Here is a 17,378-nt window from a genome sequence, read left to right on the forward strand (position 1 = left end):
AAATTATTAATAATACTTTTCCATAATAGAAGTAAAAATCACTTATATTCTCTTTATAACAAGAGTTTAAAGATCAAGTTATAAACTTTCGTTTTTTTAAGATATAAACTTCCATGTTAAAATATGATATAAAATATTTACCCTACCGTAATAAAAAAAATTCATTATAATTATTAATACTACCTTAACGTTTTATATCTATTTATAGAAATTATTTTTTTACCTTAACGTCTTATATTTGATTAAATTTTTATAATAATATTTATCTATTAATATTTAAAAAATATAAACTGATGTATTTCATATTTCAAATTATTTTTAATTTAATTCTACTATAAAATGCATGGTTGTATAATAAATAACATTGTTAAGTAAGGCTACAATGATAGGTTGAATTTGTTTCTTGTTTATTCAGGCCGGACCGACCAAACGCGGCATAATTTCCGGACGCCACATGGTGAGTTTGCTAGATAACACATCTGTACGGACTTCAAATATTTTTAGGTAGCTTTTCTTTATTTCAGGCACCAATAACTAATTCGTTGGATGAAAAAAATTATACTTAAAAAAATCATTTATTAAATAAAAAATATAAAATTATACCTAAAAAATCATTTATTTCAGGTAATATTTACTTTTAACAATCCCTAATAAAAGTTTTTTTTAACAAATCTAATAATTCATATTTTATATTCATTATATTTATTCTATTCATGATATATATAATAAAATTTTATTTTATAGGATGATGTGATGCAATAATTCAATTAATTCATATTTATATTTACTATACTATTTTATATTGAATAGAATCTTAAATTAATTAAATCAATTATATTACATAACAATTGTATAAATTGAAATATTTAGAATTTATATTTATTCTATTTTTTAAATTGTATATAATAGATATAAGAATTGTGTAAATTAATATGGTATATTTTTTGTTGACCAAAGTAAAAATGTAAAAAATATCAAATTACAAATATATTTTAAAATATAGTAATGTGTTCCGGTATAAAACACTTGTAAAATTTAAATAATTTCATTTTTTTGAATTATTTAAAAAATTTCATTAGTAATGAATAAGGGCAATTTTAATTGATTTACATAAAAAAATTTAAATTAATTCACACATTACATTTTCCTATTAGGAAACATATATACAAAGAAAATTTTATTTTATGGGGCGATGTCATGTGATATTTTATATTTATTTCCTTCAAATAATTCAATTAATACATATTTTATATTTATTCTATTCTATTTTCAATAAAATATTAAATCAATTATAGTACCTAATAATCATATAAATTGTAATATTTAGATTTTATATTATTATATTTTAAAAAAATTTATATAATAGATATAAGAATCATGTAAATTGATATAGTATATTTTTTGTTGATCAAAGTAAAAACGTAAAAAATATCTTATTACAAGTATATTTTAAAATATAGTAAGTTGTTTTATTATAAAACATCTACGTGTAAAATTTAAACAATTTGATTTTTTGTTGAATTATTTAAACAATTCCATTAGTAATAATGATTAAGTACAATTTTAATTGGTTCACACAAGTAACATTTACACAATAAAATTTAAATCAATTCATACAAGTATATTTTATTATTATGAAATATATATGTGCACAATTTTAATTGATTGTCCAATAAAATAATTTAAATTAACATTAATTTATTGTATATATTTACTAAATATTGTAAATTATGTATTCTTTTTAATTTGAAAAGTTTTAAATTCAACAAAAATTATTTTAATATTTTAAACAAATATAAAAGGACAATTAATTGAAATCATAATTAATTGATTGGGGAATATATTTTAGTTTGAGTTAATTAAGGTAATTATGACCAATATAATTAACATTTTTCTGTTTTTATCTTATTAGAGGTTTTTTTTCTAAGCTTATAAGGTCTTCCATATGATTACTTTTTTTTATTTTTATTTTTCATTTGATTTGCTTGAGACAACATATAGTGATATAGAAAATGATCAACTTTCATTACAATATAAAGTGATGTTTCTTATTCTATGTTATTTGTGAAAATTTATAATTTATGTTTAACACATACTTTGTTGGTATTGGTGAAGGTAAGCAACCAGTTATGGTTCTCAATTATTTTTATTATTACTATTCTCACATTGTATTATCATAGTTTTGCTTATGTAGTAATTTGTACTCCTTGCTTATCTTGTTGTATCTACACATGTTTGTCTTATAAATGAAATAGGGGAAGGATTGTTCAACTTGTGTTTCAAATAATGATTTAAATAAGAATTAGATTCTATATATTATTTGATATTTAGAATATCATGTACATATTTAATTTTGTCCTTTTATAAAATGGATGTATGTAAGAGATCAATCAAAGTTGTGTTTTATCTTCTATTTTATAAGTTTCTAAGAAAAATCTTCTATTTTATTGGTTATGAATTGAGGATTAGTAATTTATATTTTGTAAATTCAATTTTGTTAATCAGATTGTGTTTTTTAATAGATAAACCTTGATGTGTCTTTTCATTTATCCCTTATTGTTTTCATTTATATTGTTTGTTTGTTTGATATTAATTAGTTAGTTCAATTTTTTTATGAATATAAATTTAAAATAATTATTATAAAAATGAATGGTCTCTATATAATATCTTTTATTGAATAATAATATAAAACTTCGTTACACTAAAGCTAAAAAAGTAAATGAATACACACATGAAACCTTGTAATATTTTATTTTTTGCTGAATGGTTGGGGAGGAAGGCCCCCAAATGAAACCTGTGTCACACCTAATGGGCAATTAATATTAATTATATTTTTTTTGGTAAAGCATTAATATTAATTATATAAGTATGCATGAATAAGTAAAATTATATTTAAGGAAATAATATTAAGTATTTATTTTGTGATTTCACAATATTTTTTGGGCTTAATTATACTTTTTAATTTTTTTTATCTTTTTTTTTTTAAATTCAATTTGATCCTTTTTTTATTTAATCATGTGTTTGTTTTATATTTGGTCATTCTATATACATATGGTTTGGACAAAAGATATCTAACAATTTAGAATTAATGTTGTTAATAATTGTAATATACCAACAATTAAAAATCACCACATAAACACTTACGGGTCTGGATGTTTTACTATTTGCATGATTAATAAAGTGATGATTTTTAACCTCACAATAGTAGGCTGTAAAAAAATATCACAATGATATTTCCATGCTCGACTTGTCTTAGAAGATTTCGTGAATCTGAAAATTGATCGAGATATTTGTTATCCTATGTTCGATCAATATAATAAACAATCAAATGATTCGTTGAAGCATGTGTGAGAATTGGATATTCTCATGTTGTGAAAATCTTATTTGTTTCAATCTATGCTTTGACACTGTGCCTCTCCCATATAAATACCATATTAAAAACTTGTTTCATTTCAATCAAGAACGAAAAAGAACAATTTGGGTCAATTTTTTGGTTTAGATAAACTTGTTTCAATAGTACGTATTAACATCAGTTGCTCAATTCTTTTGGTTTAGGCATTCATTTGTTATAAATTTTAGGGTGTTTTATTATAATGCATTGATCTACTTAATTCTTCAATCAATTTTAAGGTTGTTCATGGAACCATATGTATGCGATAAATTGAGGAAAGGGCTAAATCGAATAAAATGTAAAAGATAATTAAATAAATTAAAGTTATTAAAAGATAAAAGACTTAAATATATTTAAGGCATTTCATAAATGAAAATTTTATTCTAGGTGTTTAAGAATTTTTTTTTATTTTGAATCCGCAATATATAATTTTATTTTATTTCTAGCCATTTTATTAGTTAAATAATAACCTATTCCATTATAAAATGATATTTTCAATATTATTAAAAGTTGTGATGATGTTATATTATCATTTAAGTGAGGATCATAATTCAAAAAATAATTAATATATTAAAAGACTCAAAACAATGATTTTTTTTATATTAGAAACCTAAAAGAAAATTGGTTATTTATGAATGAACTTAAACCTATTTAAGCTATAAAAGTATAATTTATTATTAGTTTGTTTTACATGTATAGTATTAAGAAAGACATTAAAAGTGAATTATGAGAGGAGATTCCTTTCCGTATGGGGGTTGCAATAGCACAAGTTCCAAGTACCGGCTGAGCTACTACACTTTAAAAGCTGCCTTCCTCCTTCTTTCTCTTCTCTCTATCCTTCTCCCCCTTCCTCCAAAACTGACCAAGTCCCATACTCTTCCGCCATATCACTACTTTTCAACACGCTCTAATTTAAACAATACTCCCACTACCGCACATGGATATTTTCACTTCCTATACATAACCCTATTCCGCCATCTCTTTTTTCACACTTCATTTCCTTCTTCTTCTCTGATTTTGGTTCATGGCGTGGGCGAAGAAGCCAGGTGACTCAAATAATGTAGGCTTTATGAGATGGTTAGCGTTGGTGTTGGTGTTGGTGTTGTTATCGGGCTTTTGGTGTGTTTCGGGTGTGAAAGAAGGAAAAAGGAATGCGTACGCGACAATGATGTACGTAGGTACGCCGAGGGACTACGAATTCTACATAGCCATACGCGTGCTTCTGAAATCGCTGGCTACGCTCGACGCTCAAGCCGATCTTGTTGTCATTGCTTCCCTTGATGTTCCTCCTCGCTGGATTCGTGCTCTGTAAGTCCCATTCTCTCACATCATTGCCATTTTATTTTTATTTACTTTTACTTTTATTATTGTTACCGTTTTCTTGTCCTGTGTTTGCAATTGGTTGATTTTATTTTTGAGAAAGAGGGAAGGATATTTTTTTTTTTTAGCAGTCGTAATTAAGATTTTGATTTTCTGGTAGGACCTCAAAGTGTCCTATGAGCTTTGAAAAATTGGGTCTGTTATCGTACTAACTTTTGTCCAGAACTTAGTAGTTGTTGTACTTAGAATTCTTCGTGGAACATCCAAATATTCTTGCAAGCTTCGATATGCAAGTCACAGTGTGTTTGATTGAGTAAAGTGAAATGAGATAAAAATTAATTAAGATAGTAAAATATAAAAGTGTGAATCACATTTTTAGGTCTCTTTCGTCTCAATAAAACGGAGGGCAGTCATACTTAAAATCTTTGTCCCTCGTCAAGGATAGAGATTGAATAAAAGGAGAAAAATAATTGGAAAATGAAAAGGGATTCATGTCATAAAACGAGGATAGGGTTGGGGAATCGGGACCATTAGTTCGGTTTGGGTCGATTTGATTGTGTGGTGACTAGTGACAGCCCATAATGTTATTGCTTTAATTAAAGGGTTTGTGGGCATGGATGTCCACGTCCTGATCTGGATTGAAAACTCTCAGGTCCCATTAACTACCTTGCCTGGGTCCATACTCACTTTCTATGTTGGGGTAGAACTAGGGATCGCATTTTCAATAGAGTTTAATTTTTATGGGTTTTTTTTTTTTTTCCAACGTATTTCCTTTGAGATACACAAGGCAAAGAATAGAGATAATTCTTTTTAAGAAAATTGTAGATTTAGTCCCACTTTAAAGTTTGAGAGTTTTGCCCCCACTCAAGCTAATTTGAATTGATAATTTCTGATAAGGAAAAATGTTAAGAATACGCTCTTAAGTTTTTTGTCTGACTAATGAATATTTTTTTGAAAAAAATAATTATATACAGAGACAGTGTAGCATTATATATGATAATTGTTAACTTTTAAAATAATTATATAAAAATAATTTAAATAATAATTTATGATGGGATAAAAGTAAAAATTATTTTACTCTTTACATGTACATGGACATAATTTAAATAATAATTTATGTTTACATGTACATGGACATTAGATTCATTTCCTGGTCTTGTATTCAATTAACCAGTGTACGTTGTTACGAGTTACGACTCCTCTTGTATGATTGTCCAACAATTGTACAATCTTCTTCAATAAATGAAGAGTTATATCTGGTATAATTTTTTTTCTAAAGTACGTAATTATAAAATGACAAATTATTATTACTATGAAAATGTATTATCAAGTAGTTATTTATAATTTTATTATATATGATGATTTTTAATTAGGTGATAAGATTAATAAAAAATTTGCACTATTTAGTACAATTAAATTAAAATCTTTTTCAAATAGTGTAGTAAGGTTTTTTGCCCTTCTTTCCTAAGTGCAAGTTGTCACAGTATGTTGTGAGGGGCGGTGGCGTTCTTATCGACTTTAAACTGCGCGTGAAGTTCAAGAGTGTTTGACGATGGTTTCAACGTCCTTGGATTGTTGTTCAACGTTCTTTCGTGTCTTGTTCCTATTTGGTTATTGTTTCTGGCGGTCGGCAAATACTACTCTAGTTACCAACAACTTTGATGTTTTTATGCATTGAATTTTAATAGGATAAAACTTAGTCCAAATATGTTTTAAGGTACTTCAATCTAATAATATTTGAAAATTTACTTTAATAATTTATGTAATAAAAAATGTTATAAATTAATATTAATATTAGTTATTAAAGTAAAATTTAAATGAAAAATAATATAAAAAAGTATATTTATATTTTGTCTTTTATAAATTGTACTTCATTAAGAAAATTGTTTGACGTTCCTTTAAGATATATACACACTATGGAAAGAAGAAATAGGAAGTTCGCAAGACAAAAATAAGAGATCTTATTAAAAAAAATTACTCCTTTCTTTATTCTCCTAAAAATATATATACCTTGTTAAAGTGTGAAAACATCATTTATTCTTTACAAAATATAAGGTGGAGCTTGGTTTAGTTTGAGTATTTTCTATTTTTATTTTTGAAGTAAACAAAATAAAAATAAAAATGTTTGTTTGAAATTTAGAAAATATTTTTTTAAAATATTTATAAAAATAGACCCAAAATAATAAATCAATATTTTCAGCCTTTTTAAAGAAATAGAAACGCAATAACACCTTTCTTTTCAATACATGTTTTTTAAATCTTAAAAATTTGTAAAAATTATTTTCAAAAAATAAAAACAGAAAATAAATATTGAAATCAACCGTCACCTTTTTTTCCCCTAAATTATATTAAGAAATTGTTGCACCTATCCCTTATCGTTCAATTCCATGGTTAAAAACAAAGAACCCTTGTCATACTATTTTGTTCTCTATTGTCTGATGGTGGTGCTACGTCGTTTGTAATCGAATCATTGCAGAATTTGTCACTTCTTAATATTAGAACTAATGTAATCATGCATTACTGCATTTTCGTTGACATCAATTTATTATAATATGTTTATATACAAACTTACTACGAAGGTATATTAGAAATTCCGATCAAGTGCATTATTTTTTTAATTTTTTTTATAATTTTAGTGTGTTAGTAGTGTTCTTGAAATACATATCAACATAGCATTAACCTTCCAAGATTTAAACGATGTTTTGATTTTATAATTTTATATCATTTAAGTTTCGGCTCCTATTGTGCTTTCATATTAGGTCCGTATAATTTTTACTATTTAAATAGACATCTGAATAAATAAAAACTATTAACTATTTATTCTTTGCTATAACCTATAAGACGAACTGATACGAGTTGGTTGTTGGGAGAATTCTAGGGAAATAAACATGTTTGGATTTATATTAATAAGTCATAAATAATCACATAACAGAATTTATACCATATTTTGATTTAAAATCTTTAGACTTAGGTTTATAAGTCTTCTTCTCACTTATATGATATTCAACTTTTTCAGTTCTATTTGATGTTGTATTTTACCTCATACTTGTACTCCAACAAATAGATTTAAAATAGTTGAGTTAAATCGGGTCGGTGTCATTAGATTGAATATTTAAAGGAATATAAAAAATTGTGAAAATTACTAAAAGAAAACACAAAAAAAAAAGGAAGGGGAAAGTGAAAAATTCTAAATATTAAGAGTAAATAATTATTTAATTTCAAAAGTTAAATGTAAAAAGAATAAATAAATAAATAAATTAAATATTTATTATAATTAAATATAATTTTTATTTTATTTTAATGTGGTTAGATTAGATTGAATTTAGTCATATGTGAAATATTTGAACCCGATTACTTTTGGTTCATCAATTTTAAAAAATTAATAATTAATAATTCTGAAATAAAATTAAAATGCTAAATATCTCTTGTTTAGGAACGTAGGAAATTAGAAAGATTTTAGATGATATTAACGTGCATACTAAATAACGTACTAGTGCTATTTAATGAGGCTTCATTATGAGTTGTGACAAGCTTAATGAAATTGATGGCTAGGGTTTTAGACGGTTGTGTAGTGGTCCCTACTTTCATGCCATAATAAATTACTTAGATGAACATCTCCACAATTGAAAGGTGAGATTAATACTCGTTGTTTGTAGAGTACGAGACTGCTCCTTCTTAGATATGCCAACAAGGGTTCTTTAATCCTTGAGCACAGGCTTACTCATCATTTAGTTTTATCAATTACTCCAAAGCATGGAGGAATCATGAAGATGAGCAAGATGGTGCCTAATTTGATTACCGGCTATTTGTCTTATCTGAATTTTCACAACTTGAGCCAACAAGTATATAGTGAATGACTAATCATATTTTGATCCCTAGTCCCTTGGCTAGTGGAACTCTCAACACCTAGTTTTAAAGTTGAAAGTTATTACTATATTATACCAGTGTTAGTTATCAGAACAATTAGTCACTCAAGCGACTTTGTTTAAAACAAAAGGTAATCGCTCAAATAAAATAATAAGAGAGAAGAAAAGGATGTTTATAAATATTGGACGCATGAAAATCAGCAAGAAAACCAATTTGTTGGAGTACCCCTGAGTATGACCGTGTACAAGTTGAAGTATAATTACCTCTATTTTTGTATTGGACAATTGCGTTGCGTGTATGGACTTATTATTGGCATTATTAATTGATGAATTGAAAATTGACAACCCTTTTTGTTTTTATTGGTGGATCGTGTAGTGAAAAGGAAGATGGTGCGAAAGTAGTGAGAGTGGAAAATCTGGACAACCCCTACAAGCATCAAGATAATTTTGACAAGAGGTTCAAGTTATCGTTGAACAAACTCTACGCATGGAGCTTAGTGGACTATGACAGGGTGGTGATGTTGGACGCTGATAACCTCTTCCTTCAAAACACGGACGAGTTGTTTCAATGTGGACAATTCTGTGCGGTCTTTATCAATCCTTGTGTGTTCCACACAGGACTCTTCGTCTTGCAGGTACATACATTTAATTTGTCCAAACCCCCCTACAATTTAACAATCTACGAAACTGCAATATAACTCCAAACTTCACATAAATTATTGCCACCTTTAAATCGTGTTATTTTAATGCTTCATTGTCCTTCTCTAGGGTGTAAAGCAGCTTAATAAATAACCCAAAGTGTTTGCATCGTGATGTACGATTCTATTGTGTTTACATATGAAAAATAGAAAAATGATTTAGATAGCGGAAAAATCATGTGTTTGATTATCTCCGTGTATAAAATTTTCTTGAATCAATGCCCAGTCATACAGCACAAACAAATTTGATTTAATGAACACATGTGGTCGGTCTTTCTCCTAAGAAAAAAAACAGCTTAATAAATCAATATTTTAACTAAGGTGGTTAATATAAGGGGAAGAAAAAATAATTACTCACTTTTGGATGGGAAAAATGACTTACTTCTGGATGAATTTAATTAATTAATCGTTTTAATAGTGTATCTTTCCTCAAAAGATAAATAATATAAGCTGAAAAAACGTAGTAATATTAATAGTAACATCTTATCAGTGTATTGAAAAAAGGAAAATGTTCTGTTCATAGGTGCTCTTGATTGACTTGAGAGCATTTAGTAGATCACATGTCAGTATCTGTGGTAGATAGGAGTATTATCTAAAAAAGTAAAGTATATTAAATGTTAGTACTCCTTAACTGCTGTTAAAAAAAACAAATGCTACTCCTTGACTAGCATGACACACTTTTTTGTGTTAAAATGTTTCGGGAGTTTCGATTCGGAATCAAATTAATTTTACAAAATTGATTTTGCTATTAATTTTAAAATTGATGTGTTTTTTATTTGGATTTGTATTTGTATATTCTTATTCTAAAAATTAATAGTGCAATTTAATATAAATTTTTTATTTCATATAGAAATTATCAAAAGTTATTTTAATTAAAAATTAATTCTGGATCAGAATCAATTGTTCAATATAAAATTAAACATGTCAACATTTCCTTAAAATCATAATACATATCATTTGACGTGATTAGAAACAATCAATAATCAAACCAAACACACACTTATCTCTATCTAACAGGTTCTTATTATTTGATATTTGCAGCCATCGATGACCGTGTTCAAGGACATGGTTCATGAATTACGTAATGGGAGAGAAAATCCTGATGGTGCAGACCAGGGTTTCATAGCTAGCTATTTCCCAGAGTTACTTGATAAGCCAATGTTTCACCCACCACCTAATGGCACCAAGCTTGATGGAACATATAGGCTTCCTTTGGGTTATCAGATGGATGCTTCTTACTATTGTAAGTATATACCTTAGCTTTTGAAACTGCACTTCTGAATGCTTTATTAATAAAATTCTGATCATCCCAGTTCATGCTAATATGGCTCCTAACTTCTTCAGATCTTAAACTTCGCTGGAGCATACCCTGTGGACCAAATAGTGTGATCACATTCCCAGGGGCACCATGGTTGAAGCCATGGTATTGGTGGTCCTGGCCTGTTCTGCCATTAGGCCTCCAGTGGCATGATAAACGTCGCCAAACTTTAGGGTAAGGTCCATAACGGATGCATTCTTTTTTTGTACCCATGAATTGTATACAAATAGTGATGGTGATCTTTTGTGATTTACTAATATTTCAACTTGAAAACACTGAATTTCAGAATATGGTCTTGTTTTAATAAACTTTTCAATAAACAGACACTTATAAAAAAAGAAAATAAATTAAACTTCTTTCATAAGTTAAAATTAGCTTATCATAAGTCAAAATCAACTTTTGAAGAAGTTAAATGAGAAAAGTTCCATGAAAGTTGGAATTTTACAAGTTGAGAAACAAATTTCATATTTATCTCTTTATTTTCTTTTCCTGTATGTATTTATTGAGAAGTTTATTCAAACAAGATCATGATAAACACATAGATAACTCCACACATGACTATGTTCTTTTGTTTCTTTTTTTATAGTAGCATTTTGTTTTCTGTCACATAATTTGAGCTGATTTTTAACCGTTCTTTTAAAATCATTTTCCCCTCAAATATGTAAGTCATTGTAACAATTGGTCTATTATTTACTACAGGTATGGTGCGGAGATGGCTGTGATACTTATTCAATCGGCAATATATTTGGGAATAATAGCAATGACTCGTTTTGCAAGGCCAAGTCTCTCAAAGCTATGCTATAGGCGCTCTGACAAGAGCATCAACTTGGTGCAGAACATCCTCAAATTGGTGGCATTGTGGAGCATCCTTGCGGCTTACACAACACCCTTCTTCATCATTCCTCACACGGTTCACCCTTTGTTAGGATGGCCTCTCTACTTGCTTGGTGTCTTTGCATTGTGCTCTATTGCAGTCAATGCCTTTCTGCTGCCAATGTTGCCGGTTCTGATGCCGTGGCTCGGGATCACCGGTGCTTTGATTGTCATGGCTTTTCCTTGGTATTCAGATGGGGTGGTGAGAGCATTGTGCGTTTTTGGTTATGCATTCTGTGCTGCACCGTGTGTGTGGGCATCTATGACTAGGATAATGGCAGGGCTTCACCAGTCTCTAGAAAGGGAAGCTTTTTTGCCAAGATTAGGAGAATCTTCACCACCCTCTTGGTTTAACAAGTTATATTGAGCTGTCTGATTGAGCATGATTGAATGCTTGGGGACATAGATGACAAGCTCATTGGAAACTGAAGGGGAGGAAGTGCCATGGATTTAGAACCATTATGATGTTACGGTCGAAATTATATACATTTTTCTTGGAGCGAGATGGCCATGTTGCACTTACTAGGAGGAGGAACAACGCGGAGTTAGTGTGTGTATATAAAGATAAAGATTGTTTTGCTATTTTTCACATACATATGTATCAATTATTGCACGATTGGTTCTTGTATTCAAATTTTTAAACTTGTTAGACAGTGAGATAAGATCAGAGAGTTCGGCATCATTAGAACATTTTGTTACAACACTGAATCTCTTTGCTATATTATTGACACCCTTGGTAAAAATTGAAGAAAACTCATCTCAATGATATATCACTTTCACGACAACATATTAATATTGGATAAGTTATATGTATTTTCTTGCGTCCTCCTTATTACACTTCTCCAATTAGAATTGGAATTTTATCTTGATAACGTATAATAAAATTTGATTAAAGGTCAATGTAGTTTACATGAACTGATGGAAGAACGAATTCATAATCCAATGTCCGACCAACAATTTATGTATGACACTTTTATGCTGGGACCAGGATTTTATACCAAAATAAACCACTCTTCTAATGCTTCTTTTATTTTTTTTAGTAAAATTTCATGTCAATCCTACTAAATAATCTGACTTTACTTGTTATTAGTAGAAATAGAATCAATATGAAAATTTACTCGAAAAATATATATAAAATGTGTGCTAGTAGGGTTACGGTGATTTATTTGATTGACTTTTGTATTCGTTATCTATTATCGTATGCTAGACTAGCTGAGATGGAAGAAAAGGTAACATGGGCCAAGAGACCCCAAAAAATTGATAAAAATAAAGGGGTCTAAATTTTAATATCGTCCATTTATGTATGGAGTTTGTGTTAAAATATCTTTTAAAAAAGAAAATATCAAAGATTGTAGGGACTAAAATATATTTGGTACTAAAAGAAAATATCAAAGATTGTAGGGACTAAAATTAAAATATAGTAAAATTATAGGAATAAAAAATATATTTAAGTAAATAAAAAGATACTTTTACATTAGTTTTTATTAAATAAATATTTATAATCTTTTGAACTGTAAAATCATACACGTTTTTAGTTCCAAATGAAAGACTAACCTCACATTATTTTTTTTAATATAGACTAAAAATGAACATTTTTATATGAATTAAAACTACAAAATAATATAATTTTAGAAAACAAAAACATTTTTAAGCTAATTATTTAAATGCTATTACTTCAAACAAAATTTAGAACATATTCATAGTTTTTTTTTATTGTGATTGTAGAGCATAATACAGTTTTTTTTATAATAATAAAATGGGGTAGTATATTCAAGTGAATATGACCCCCCTTGAAGCACTACAAGAAATAAATTTAACTAACACTCCAGTGGACATTAATTTCTTACTAGAATGACTTGTCATTAACTCTAAGCAACTAACTAAACGTTTATTTCTCACTATAAATGACCTCTCATTAATCATTACAATGGTTTATTATGACTCGTCTATCATCATCATGGGTTAGGAAGCCTAAACATGCTAAAACTAACCTACAAATTATACTCGATTCATCCCTAAATATAAGATACCTATAACTAATTCATACCTATTAAAAAAATTGATTAATTTAATTAATAACGTTAAATTTATTTTATAAAAAGGGGAAAGAAAATTTCAAAAAGTGTCATATTTAGGAATGAATAGAGTAAAAAGACTTAGGAACTTATTCCAATGAAAAAATAAGTGCAAAAAATACATTAAAAATAAGAAAAGGGGTCTAATGAACCATTCAACCCAAAAGCTAATTAATAAAACCAACTAATTAAACTGCATTGCATGAATGCTTCTTGTTCATGTGAATTTTGGATTTTTCATGTTGTCTTTTAAATTGGACTTAAATCATCATCAACTTGTATAAAAGTGATCCATTGGTGTAGTTTTTTTTTTTACAAAAATCCACTTTGATTTGAACTTTCCTTTATCTACATAATTAAGCCTTGCAAAGCTTCTTTCGTTATCTAATGGACGTTTATTTCTCAGATTCAATTATATTTTCGGAAAAGCTTACGGGAAATATTATTCTCATAAAAAATGTTTGATATATACTTCTAATTTTTGGGAATATTTTAAATTTAATTTAATTTAAAATAAAAATATTAAATAAATAAATAAATAAATGAGGTAGAATAACAAGAAAGTGAAAAAATATTTTAAACATTATCATGAATATAAGATTTCCAACCTTTACATGAGAATATGAAGATGAATAAATATGTATGATATGGATGCCTAGAATGAGTTATGTCTAAGAATATTATTTTATTATCTTTTAACAAACATGAGAAAACATATTTTCATCTTCACATTTCTTAGAATCAAATAAAATTTCGTGAAATAAATATGGATATTGTCCTTAGATCTAGTCATGAAACCTCCTTTATCTCACAAATGATTTTTTTTTTTTTTTTTGGTTTAACCCCGAGTATATGAGACTTCTTATTTAGCACAAAACTAATTCTTTCCTACCGATCAATCCAAAGGAATTTTGAATTGAATGGTTAGTTTCTAGACTAAAAATAAGGAGTTAAATAATGTGAAAAATAAAAGGAAATTTGATAGAAGTTAAACTTATGATTTTTTATTTAAAGCCAAAGTAATAAATAACTAAGACACTTATTTTGTTTAATTAATTTTATAAACACTATTTTACATGTATTACTAGCCTAGAATTATTAATTTTTTGAATTTTAAAAATTTATAAATTAAAATAAAAATATTTATTATTTAAATATATCTAATATTTTCATGTATTTATTTTATTATAAACTTTATTTTAATATAAATTAATAAAATATTATATATACAAATTTGTTCTTATTTTGTTATAATTTTTAAAAAAACTATATAAACTAATATATAGATTATTTTTTAAAAAAATATTAAGTAATTTATACAAATTACGTAAATTTAAAATAATATTCAAATAATCTAAAAATTAAAAATTAAAATTAAAAACTAAAAATAATATTTTTATAATGAAAATAAAAATTTTATTATTTATATGTAAAATAAATTTATATAATTTTTTATAAATTACATTAAATAATTTATATAAATAATTTAAATATTTATTTATGAAGCTATTTTTATTTATATAATTGATATTAAAAAAATTATTTACTAAATACTTTTTATAGTAAAAATGAAAATATTAACATACAACGTTCCTAAAAAATTAAATATAAATTTTTATTAATTTATATAATTAGAATAAAAATAGTTTACATATGAAAATAAATTTACTTAAATTTTATAATTTACAAATTAATTGATGAAATTATATTGATTTATATAATTAGAGTAAAAATAATTTTTATAATAAAATTAATTTACAAAATAATTTATATATTAATTTATGAAATTTAATTATAAATTGGTAAAATAAAAATAAAAATATGTAAGCAAACTATTTAATATAAAAATATATAAAATGATGTAAAATAAAATTAAAAATATTTATATATTAAGTATTTTTTAATTCGAAAAAAAATTAATAACTTTTGATTAATAATACATATAAAATAGTATTTAGAAAGTTAACTAAACAATAAACAAAACTAGTGTTTTAATAATTATTATCTTATCATTGAATAAAAGATCATAAGTTTAACTTTTATTAAAATTATTTTTATTTTTTTACTTTATTTAACATTTTGTCATGTAAAGGTCATGTCAACAACTTATATAAGACTAATACATAATATCAAAATTAATGTTTGACTTTGGACGACAATTAACAGAAGAACCAAAATTGTTTAATATTGGAAATAAAAAGACTAAATGTTTTGATTTAAAAATAAATGAATCAAAATCACCAATTTAAAATTATAGGAGGACCAAAATTATAATTTAACATAATTTCTATCGATTATAGTAGTTATTTAATTTAATGTGCTTAATTTTAAGTAGTCTTTATTTAAAAAAAATATTTAAGTAGTTTTATTTAGTAAGTCAATAAACTTTCAAAATTAAAGTGTGGTTCAATGAATAAATTATCAATATTAGCTCATTTAGAGATTATAAAAAACCTAATTGATCAATGTATCAATTAATAATTGATAAAGTTATTAATAACAATACAATTTTCTTTATCAAATATTGATGATCACTTAATTGATTAAGCAGAGAGCATGAATTATTGTAAAGCTCTGAGGTACTTATCTTTGATTTCATGGATAAAAAAATGAAGACTACTAATCACTCTAATTGTAAAAATTTGAGGTAGAATAGTTCAAAATCATTTTATGTTAATTTTTTTGTTTTTAACAATAAATATTAAATATGTTTTACATTTCTAACGCGTCAAATATATTTATTTTATTTAATATTTTTATAAAATGATAGAAAGATTCATATAAAACTTTAGAAGATTTGTTAATGTATATACTACAATTAGCTGAATGGTCACAATTACAATTTACAAATCACAAGAGTCACGGGTTAATAATTGATTATATTTAATAGGAAAAGGAAAGAATATGTCTAAACAACCTACACCCTAACAAAAAGCGACCGTTGGAAAGACGAGGATATATCTTCGTCTATGTTCTTAAAATATAAAATTACACACTGCACTGATCGTATTAATATATTATAAGGTACCCAAATGGCCGCAGCCTATAAATTTTCAATACCCCTCTCACCAATTGATCTGTTGTTGTACTTTCACATTTCATTTTGCATATTCCATCTCCTTTTTCATTCTTCTCTATGCTCATTTGGATACACCATCCGTATATTCAGGCTCTCACATTATTAATAAGATACTCACTGAATTAATAGATACATATTATAAATAAATAGTGTTCGTTATATATAAAATTAAAATTTTTAATTTATATTTAATATACATGTAAATTTACATAATAAATTTTGCAATAATTATTTTTTATCTAATAATTAATTTTTTTTCATATATAAATTATAAATAAAAATTATAAGTTTATTAAGTATTTACATATATATAAAAAATATCAAATTTATTTAATTATCAATTGCTATAAAAAAAACATCTAAATACATCACTCAATTAAATATCATATTTATTTAATTTTTAATCATTATAATAAACATCTAAATACACTATTCAATTAAATATCAAATTTGTTTAATTATCAAATTTTGTAAATAAATTAAATGAATAAAAAAATTTAATTTTTTTAAAAAAAGTTAAAACATACAGATTAATAAATAAATTTTAAATCTTAAATTTTGATTTCAATATTATTTATAACTATCAAATTTAATATATTTTTAAATTTGATTTCAATCATTATCTTAAACTATCAATCTTATCATATTTTAAATTTTTGTTTCAATATCTTTTATAAGTACCAAATCAAATATATTTCTAAATTTAATTTCAATCATTATCTTAAACTAACAATCTTATCATATTTTAAATTTTGGTT

At 25.7% G+C, this 17,378-nt stretch overlaps 1 protein-coding gene across 1 annotated transcript; it reads left to right on the forward strand.

Moving 5' to 3' along the window:
• Nucleotides 1-4,128: 4,128 nt before the first annotated feature.
• LOC100794824 (putative glucuronosyltransferase PGSIP8) lies at nt 4,129-12,148 on the forward strand. Its single transcript, XM_003525792.5, has 5 exons — nt 4,129-4,699; nt 8,954-9,212; nt 10,317-10,518; nt 10,620-10,767; nt 11,293-12,148. Exons 1-5 carry the CDS (start codon nt 4,416-4,418, stop codon nt 11,831-11,833), a joined length of 1,434 nt encoding a protein of 477 aa, XP_003525840.1. The 5' UTR covers nt 4,129-4,415; the 3' UTR covers nt 11,834-12,148.
• The last annotated feature ends 5,230 nt before the right edge of the window (nt 12,149-17,378 follow it).

The sequence above is a fragment of the Glycine max genome, chromosome 5 (assembly GCF_000004515.6).
Source record: "Glycine max cultivar Williams 82 chromosome 5, Glycine_max_v4.0, whole genome shotgun sequence".
Taxonomy (NCBI): domain Eukaryota; kingdom Viridiplantae; phylum Streptophyta; class Magnoliopsida; order Fabales; family Fabaceae; genus Glycine; species Glycine max.

Bases quoted from the DNA above. Each gene is read 5' to 3' on its own strand.
- LOC100794824 (XM_003525792.5), top strand. From the start codon at position 4,416: ATGGCGTGGGCGAAGAAGCCAGGTGACTCAAATAATGTAGGCTTTATG. The intron at 9,213-10,316 runs GTACATACATTT...TGATATTTGCAG, and splicing joins CAGGACTCTTCGTCTTGCAG to CCATCGATGACCGTGTTCAA. The intron at 10,519-10,619 runs GTAAGTATATAC...TAACTTCTTCAG, and splicing joins GATGGATGCTTCTTACTATT to ATCTTAAACTTCGCTGGAGC.